The 9,376-nt window shown below is 46.7% G+C and overlaps 1 protein-coding gene across 1 annotated transcript in view; it reads right to left on the bottom strand.

The window, feature by feature from the left end:
• Positions 1–4,672: 4,672 nt before the first annotated feature.
• The window catches only part of GPR107 (G protein-coupled receptor 107), a 72,831-nt gene continuing 68,127 nt past the window's right edge, over positions 4,673–9,376 (bottom strand). Inside the window, exon 18 of the mRNA XM_083160860.1 lies at positions 4,673–6,728. Within this exon, the coding sequence (XP_083016986.1) occupies positions 6,644–6,728 (85 nt within the window). The 3' untranslated portion in view covers positions 4,673–6,643. The remainder of the gene's footprint in view (positions 6,729–9,376) is intronic.

The following is a 9,376-nucleotide window of genomic DNA, read 5'->3' as shown; positions in this document are numbered from 1 at the left end:
TCAGTGCATGTCCCCGTGCTCTGCTGCTCCTCTTCCTGTGACGAATGTCTCCCACCTGTACCTTCCTCCCTCTAGTGTCAGTGCATGTCCTCGTGTTCTGCTGCTCCTCTTCCTGTGACTAATGTCTCCCACCTGTACCTTCCTCCCTCTAGTGTCAGTGCGTGTCCTCGTGTTCTGCTGCTCCTCTTCCTGTGAAGAATGTCTCCCACCTGTACCTTCCTCCCCCTAGTGTCAGTACATGTCCCCGTGTTCTGTTGCTCCTCTTCCTGTGAAGAATGTCTCCAACCTGTACCTTCTTCCCCCTAGTGTCAGTGCATGTCCTCGTGTTCTGTTGCTCCTCTTCCTGTGAAGAAGGTCTCCCACCTGTACCTTCCTCCCTCTAGTGTCAGTGTGTGTCCTCGTGTTCTGCTGCTCCTCTTCCTGTGACTAATGTCTCCCACCTGTACCTTCCTCCCTCTAGTGTCAGTGTGTGTCCTCATGTTCTGCTGCTCCTCTTCCTGTGAAGAATATCTCCCACCTGTACCTTCCTCCCTCTAGTGCCAGTGTGTGTCCTCGTGTTCTGCTGCTCCTCTTCCTGTGACTAATGTCTCCCACCTGTACCTTCCTCCCTCTAGTGTCAGTGTGTGTCCTCATGTTCTGCTGCTCCTCTTCCTGTGACTAATGTCTCCCACCTGTACCTTCCTCCCCTAGTGTCAGTGCATGTCCTCGTGTTCTGCTGCTCCTCTTCCTGTGACTGATGTCTCCCACCTGTACCTTCCTCCCCCTAGTGTCAGTGCATGTCCCCGTGCTCTGCTGCTCCTCTTCCTGTGACGAATATCTCCCACCTGTACCTTCCTTCCCCTAGTGTCAGTGCATGTCCTCGTGTTCTGCTGCTCCTCTTCCTGTGACTGATGTCTCCCACCTGTACCTTCCTCCCCCTAGTGTCAGTGCATGTCCCCGTGCTCTGCTGCTCCTCTTCCTGTGACGAATGTCTCCCACCTGTACCTTCCTCCCTCTAGTGTCAGTGCATGTCCTCGTGTTCTACTGCTCCTCTTCCTGTGACTAATGTCTCCCACCTGTACCTTCCTCCTTCTAGTGTCAGTGCGTGTCCTCGTGTTCTGCTGCTCCTCTTCCTGTGAAGAAGGTCTCCCACCTGTACCTTCCTCCCCCTAGTGTCAGTACATGTCCCCGTGTTCTGCTGCTCCTCTTCCTGTGAAGAAGGTCTCCCACCTGTACCTTCCTCCCCCTAGTGTCAGTGCATGTCCTCGTGTTCTGTTGCTCCTCTTCCTGTGAAGAATGTCTCCCACCTGTACCTTCCTCCCTCTAGTGTCAGTGCATGTCCTCGTGTTCTGTTGCTCCTCTTCCTGTGAAGAAGGTCTCCCACCTGTACCTTCCTCCCTCTAGTGTCACCTGTACCTTCCTCCCCCTAGTGTCAGTGCATGTCCTCGTGTTCTGTTGCTCCTCTTCCTGTGACTAATGTCTCCCACCTGTACCTTCCTCCCCCTAGTGTCAGTGCATGTCCTCGTGTTCTGTTGCTCCTCTTCCTGTGAAGAAGGTCTCCCACCTGTACCTTCCTCCCTCTAGTGTCAGTGCGTGTCCTCATGTTCTGCTGCTCCTCTTCCTGTGAAGAATGTCTCCCACCTGTACCTTCCTCCCTCTAGTGTCAGTGTGTGTCCCCGTGTTCTGCTGCTGCTCTTCCTGTGAAGAATGTCTCCCACCTGTACCTTCCTCCCCCTAGTGTCAGTGCATGTCCTCGTGTTCTGTTGCTCCTCTTCCTGTGAAGAATGTCTCCCACCTGTACCTTCCTCCCCCTAGTGTCAGTGCGTGTCCTCGTGTTCTGCTGCTCCTCTTCCTGTGACTAATGTCTCCCACCTGTACCTTCCTCCCCCTAGTGTCAGTACGTGTCCCCGTGTTCTGCTGCTCCTCTTCCTGTGAAGAAGGTCTCCCACCTGTACCTTCCTCCCCCTAGTGTCAGTACATGTCCCCGTGTTCTGCTGCTCCTCTTCCTGTGAAGAATGTCTCCCACCTGTACCTTCCTCCCCTAGTGTCAGTGCATGTCCTCGTGTTCTGCTGCTCCTCTTCCTGTGACTAATGTCTCCCACCTGTACCTTCCTCCCCTAGTGTCAGTGCATGTCCTCGTGTTCTGCTGCTCCTCTTCCTGTGACTGATGTCTCCCACCTGTACCTTCCTCCCCCTAGTGTCAGTGCATGTCCCCGTGCTCTGCTGCTTCTCTTCCTGTGACGAATGTCTCCCACCTGTAACTTCCTTCCCCTAGTGTCAGTGCATGTCCTCGTGTTCTGCTGCTCCTCTTCCTGTGACTAATGTCTCCCACCTGTACCTTCCTCCCTCTAGTGTCAGTGCGTGTCCTCGTGTTCTGCTGCTCCTCTTCCTGTGAAGAAGGTCTCCCACCTGTACCTTCCTCCCCCTAGTGTCAGTACATGTCCCCGTGTTCTGCTGCTCCTCTTCCTGTGAAGAATGTCTCCCACCTGTACCTTCCTCCCTCTAGTGTCAGTGCATGTCCTCGTGTTCTGCTGCTCCTCTTCCTGTGACTAATGTCTCCCACCTGTACCTTCCTCCCTCTAGTGTCAGTGTGTGTCCTCATGTTCTGCTGCTCCTCTTCCTGTGACTAATGTCTCCCACCTGTACCTTCCTCCCTCTAGTGTCAGTGTGTGTCCTCATGTTCTGCTGCTCCTCTTCCTGTGAAGAATGTCTCCCACCTGTACCTTCCTCCCTCTAGTGTCAGTGCATGTCCCCGTGTTCTGCTGCTCCTCTTCCTGTGAAGGTCTCCCACCTGTACCTTCCTCCCCCTAGTGTCAGTACATGTCCCCGTGTTCTGCTGCTCCTCTTCCTGTGAAGAATGTCTCCCACCTGTACCTTCCTCCCCCTAGTGTCAGTGCATGTCCTCGTGTTCTGTTGCTCCTCTTCCTGTGAAGAAGGTCTCCCACCTGTACCTTCCTCCCTCTAGTGTCAGTGTGTGTCCTCATGTTCTGCTGCTCCTCTTCCTGTGAAGAATGTCTCCCACCTGTACCTTCCTCCCTCTAGTGTCAGTGTGTGTGTCCCCGTGTTCTGCTGCTGCTCTTCCTGTGAAGAATGTCTCCCACCTGTACCTTCCTCCCCCTAGTGTCAGTGCATGTCCTCGTGTTCTGTTGCTCCTCTTCCTGTGAAGAATGTCTCCCACCTGTACCTTCCTCCCCCTAGTGTCAGTGCATGTCCTCGTGTTGTGTTGCTCCTCTTCCTGTGAAGAAGGTCTCCCACCTGTACCTTCCTCCCTCTAGTGTCAGTGCATGTCCTCGTGTTCTGCTGCTCCTCTTCCTGTGACTAATGTCTTCCACCTGTACCTTCCTCCCACTAGTGTCAGTGTGTGTCCTCGTGTTCTGCTGCTCCTCTTCCTGTGAAGAATGTCTCCCACCTGTACCTTCCTCCCTCTAGTGTTAGTGCATGTCCCCGTGTTCTGCAGCTCCTCTTCCTGTGAAGAATATCTCCCACCTGTACCTTCCTCCCTCTAGTGTCAGTGCATGTCCTCGTGTTCTGCTGCTCCTCTTCCTGTGAAGAATGTCTCCCACCTGTACTTTCCTCCCCCTAGTGTCAGTGCGTGTCCTCGTGTTCTGCTGCTCCTCTTCCTGTGACTAATGTCTCCCACCTGTACCTTCCTCCCCCTAGTGTCAGTGCATGTCCTCGTGTTCTGCTGCTCCTCTTCCTGTGACTAATGTCTCCCACCTGTACCTTCCTCCCTCTAGTGTCAGTGCATGTCCTCGTGTTCTGCTGCTCCTCTTCCTGTGAAGAATGTCTCCCACCTGTACTTTCCTCCCCCTAGTGTCAGTGCGTGTCCTCGTGTTCTGCTGCTCCTCTTCCTGTGACTAATGTCTCCCACCTGTACCTTCCTCCCTCTAGTGTCAGTGCATGTCCTCGTGTTCTGTTGTTCCACTTCCTGTGACTAATGTCTCCCACCTGTACCTTCCTCCCCCTAGTGTCAGTGCATGTCCTCGTGTTCTGTTGCTCCTCTTCCTGTGAAGAATGTCTTCCACCTGTACCTTCCTCCCTCTAGTGTCAGTGCATGTCCTCGTGTTCTGCTGCTCCTCTTCCTGTGAAGAATGTCTCCCACCTGTACCTTCCTCCCTCTAGTGTCAGTGCATGTCCTCGTGTTCTGTTGCTCCTCTTCCTGTGAAGAATGTCTCCCACCTGTACCTTGTTAAAACCCTTGATATATTTGAAAGTTTCTATCATGTCCCCCCATTTGGCAGGTGGTATTCAATGTCCTGCCTGCCAATCATTGAAAAGAGGGTGTGTCCACAGAAACGGAAATGAATTGTCGAGATACGGCCCTGATCTTGACAATCCACGACCATTCTGCAATGAATAGGCACCCGCCCCTATTTTCCCTCGTCTGAAATAGCGACGCGGGATTGAATACCCCCCCTAAGTCACAGTTTCCTGCTTTTCTATTCATTTATATACTAATCAGGTGCTGTGGATCCCTTGTGCCGCCATATAAATAAAGTAAAATAATAACAACAACACATATGTAACTATTGGAATGTGTTCTATAGTTTTTCCCTCCTCAACTAGGAAGAAACAAAATATAAAAATAAAATGTAACGGCCCAAATGCCCCTTTTAGAAGCAGTTTTCGTCCATCGCGCCTGCAACGGCTAAGAGCAAGTCTGGATGTAACGTTATATTTACCACAGGGCGCATTGTTTAATAAAGCAACATTTTTTTTATTCACAAAAGAAACCGTTGTGTCCATTAAAACCTATTCATACTTTAGCAGTGCCTTACTGAAGCCGATCGCACTGACAAATGTCACAGGCCAGTTTAGAAATCACAAAACTGTGTTTGCAAAGAAAAAAAACAAAAAAACAAGCTGTACAGTGCACGGATTTGTGCATTCTCCCTCCACCAACCCTGCAGCTACAGAGACCGCAATGATTTGGTCCAGAGATTGCTGTGGAGTCAACACTGGATAGGAAAGCAGCCAGACACCATCTTGCTTCTACCTATCGGGTCTGGATAAGTCACAAGTTTTTCTTCTGAGAAGGCTCTGCAGCAGCGGATACAGGACTTTCATAGCTTGGAGGAGTTGCTTAGGAAACCGGGCAATCAGGCTTTTAATGGCTGATATTGGTAGTGGTGGTGAGGGATGGGTGGAAGCACAGACCCTGACCTTGTAAAACTTCTGCCTACAACTTTGCAAGTAACTGGAACTATTTAGGTGATAAGTTGCTTGTTATTGGCAATGCAGGAGATCGTACATTTACACTATCTACTCACATGCCCGAAGCCTTGGCACCAACTCATGTATATTAATGTGCATTCCTGAGCCCTGAGACAGCTGTCACCACACCACACACAATCCTGATTACCCACCTGTTATCATTAACACAAATTAAACACCAACAAACACAGTAAATCCAGAGCCAAGGAGCCAGACATCACACTGGGACACAGAGCCTGGGAGCCAGACATCACACTGGGACACAGAGCCTGGGAGCCAGACATCACACTGGGACACAGAGCCTGGGAGCCAGACATCCCACTGGGACACAGAGCCAAGGAGCCAGACATCACACTGGGACACAGAGCCTGGGAGCCAGACATCACACTGGGACACAGAGCCTGGGAGCCAGACATCACACTGGGACACAGAGCCTGGGAGCCAGCGATGCAGCAAGAAGCTGGAGCACCCATACGTTCCTCACCATAAGGATTGTGGGCTGCGCATAGACCGGTATCTAACCAAATATGTTTGGCTCCTAAACTACCGAAAATCTGTAAAACTGGGAATTTGTTCTGTAACATTTCACTCAGACGGTCGGTCATGTGATTAATTATAACTAAGCTGATTGGAACGTAGGCTGCTAGTCGTTCAACAAACCAAAAAGAGGACCAACCCCAATCTCTGCTTTAGCATGAACCAGTTGATGTGCCATGATATCTTTGTGCCTAAAGACATCAGTACGGTAATTATCGGCACAGCCCATTAACATGTTTTTCTAATTCATTTCCAATATATATGTATCGTGTTATCTAACACACTATAAACCCCACAGTAACTTTTCCTACAAAATAAAATATTTACACTTTTTTTCTTGTTCCTTAATGGTTAGGCATAGGTGCGCCGCAGCCCAATGTTGGTTATGAAAAGGAAACAAAAAAGAGTGAGGTGGTTTCTGTACGTATAAATAGCATCTTTCAGTGGCTTGATACATGGCTACAGCTGCACAGTCACCATGGACTCAAGTAAAATTATTTAAGCCACACTCTTCCTGTATGGATTACAAAAAAAAAAAAAGTACAAACCGGATTTAGATATTAATTACCAAAAACATAAAATTCCTGGATTGCTTTAGTCTCACTTCCATATTCAAGAAATTTCATTGATCATAAAAGTTTTATTTTTTGGTAATTCTTTTTTTATATCCAAACGACAGTGGGTACACAGGTGTCCACACTGGGAAGTTGGTGTAACCTTGCAGGATGAATCGGAGTCACATTCTGGGCTGTCCCTGGACAAGCCATTGACCTGTGCTGATTGATAGTCTCATTTCAAGTCTCTGAGGGGGAGATGCTGCATGTGATAAGGAAGAAGGTGGAGTGTAACTCTGTCCCGCTTGTTTGAATGTAATATAGGAAGAGATAATAAATTAAAAAGCCAATTGGTCCATTCATGCTGAGTTTTGCCATTCCGAAGACCCATTGGTTAGTTTTTTCATTTTCTTTACACCCTCTGTAGCTCCCGTGGTTGTTACTCTGAAACAGGGATAAAACAGAGTCGTTAGTCAGGATGGAGACGTGGGGCTCTAGACATGGCCCCGGAGGTGGCAGAGTGTGAGTGGCCTAGTAGTATAGCCAGGTATTATCACCAGCTATTATATAGCGCACCATTATATTACCATTTATATAGCGCACACATATTCCACAGCGCTGTACAGAGATTATTATTACCAGTTATTTATATAGCGCACACATATTCTGCAGCGCTGTACAGAGAATATTATTACCAGTTATTATATAGCGCACACATATTCCACAGCGCTGTACAGAGACGATTATTACCAGTTATTATATAGCACACACATATTCCACAGCGCTGTACAGAGACTATTATTACCAGTTATTATAGAGCGCACACATATTCCGCAGCGCTGTACAGAGAATATTATTACCAGTTATTATATAGCGCACACATATTCCACAGCGCTGTACAGAGACTATTATTACCAGTTATTATATAGCACACACATATTCCACAGCGCTGTACAGAGACTATTATTACCAGTTATTATAGAGCGCACACATATTCCGCAGCGCTGTACAGAGAATATTATTACCAGTTATTATATAGCGCACACATATTCCGCAGCGCTGTACAGAGACTATTATTACCAGTCATTATATAGCGCACACATATTCCACAGCGCTGTACAGAGAATATTACCAGTTATTATATAGCGCACACATATTCCACAGCGCTGTACAGAGAATATTATTACCAGTTATTATATAGCGCACACATATTCTGCAGCGCTGTACAGAGAATATTATTACCAGTTATTATATAGCGCACACATATTCAACAGCTCTGTACAGAGATTATTATTACCAGTTATTATATAGCGCACACATATTCCGCAGCACTGTACAGAGATTATTATTACCAGTTATTATATAGCGCACACATATTCCACAGCGCTGTACAGAGAATATTATTACCAGTTATTATATAGCGCACACATATTCCGCAGCGCTGTACAGTGACTATTATTTTCAGTTATTATATAGCACACACATATTCCACAGCGCTGTACAGAGATTATTATTACCAGTTATTTATATAGCGCACACATATTCCACAGCGCTGTACAGAGATTATTATTACCAGTTATTTATATAGCGCACACATATTCCACAGCGCTGTACAGAGAATATTATTACCAGTTATTATATAGCGCACACACATTCTGCAGCGCTGTACAGAGACTATTACCAGTTATTATATAGCGCACACATATTCCGCAGCGCTGTACAGAGTATTATTACCAGTTATTATATAGCACACACATATTCCGCAGCGCTGTACAGAGATTATTATTACCAGTTATTTATATAGCGCACACATATACTGCAGCGCTGTACAGAGACTATTATTACCAGTTATTATATAGCGCACACATATTCAGCAGCGCTGTACAGAGACTATTACCAGTTATTTATATAGCGCACACATATACCGCAGCAATGTACAGAGACTATTATTACCAGTTATTATATAGCGCACACATATTCCGCAGCGCTGTACAGAGACTGTTATTACCAGTTATTTATATAGCGCACACATATTCCGCAGCACAGAGAATATTATTACCAGTTATTATATAGCACACATATTGCGCAGCGCAGTACAGAGAATATTATTACCAGTTATTATATAGCACACACATATTCCACAGCGCTGTACAGAGAATATTATTACCAGTTATTATATAGCACACACATATCCGCAGTGCTGTACAGAGAATATTATTACCAGTTATTATATAGCGCACACATTCCGCAGCGCTGTACAGAAACTATTATTACCAGTTATTATATAGCGCACACATATATTCTGCAGCGCTTTACAGAGATTATTATTACCAGTTATTATATAGCGCACACACATTCCGCAGCGCTGTACAGAGACTATTATTACCAGTTATTATATAGCGCACACATATTCCGCAGCGCTGTACAGACTATTATTACCAGTTATTATATAGCGCACACATATTCCACAGCGCTGTACAGAGACTATTATTACCAGTTATTATATAGCGCACACATATTCCGCAGCGCTGTACAGAGATTATTATCACCAGATATTTATATAGAGCACACATATTCCACAGCGCTGTACAGAGAATATTATTACCAGTTATTATATAGTGCACACATATTCCGCAGCGCTGCACAGAGAATATTATTACCAGTTATTTATATAGCGGACACATATCCTGCAGCGCTGTACAGAGAATATTATTACCAGTTATTATATAGCGCACACATATTCCACAGCGCTGTACAGAGAATATTAGAACATTCACATCAGTCCCTGCCCGAGTGGAGCTTACAATCTATATTCCCTACCACATGTACACGCGCACACAGACATTCTAGGGTTAATTTTGTTGTGAGCCAATTAACCTACCAGTATATTTTTTGGATTGTGGGAGGAAACCGGAGTACCCGGGGGAAACCCACGCAAGCCTGGAGAGAATATACAAACTCTGCACAGTTCGGGCCAGAGTGGGATTGGAACCCGTGACCTCAGTGCTGTGAGGCAGTAATGCTAACCATTACCCCATCTGTATATGTGTATAAGCCAGTGGTCTCCAACTTTTTCAGATTACAATGCCCTA

This window comes from Crinia signifera, chromosome 9 (genome assembly GCF_055691185.1).
Source record: "Crinia signifera chromosome 9, ASM5569118v1, whole genome shotgun sequence".
Classification (NCBI taxonomy): Eukaryota; Metazoa; Chordata; class Amphibia; order Anura; family Myobatrachidae; genus Crinia; species Crinia signifera.
The sequence above is the reverse complement of the archived record's forward strand: the minus strand, read 5'-3'. Positions and strand labels throughout refer to the sequence as shown.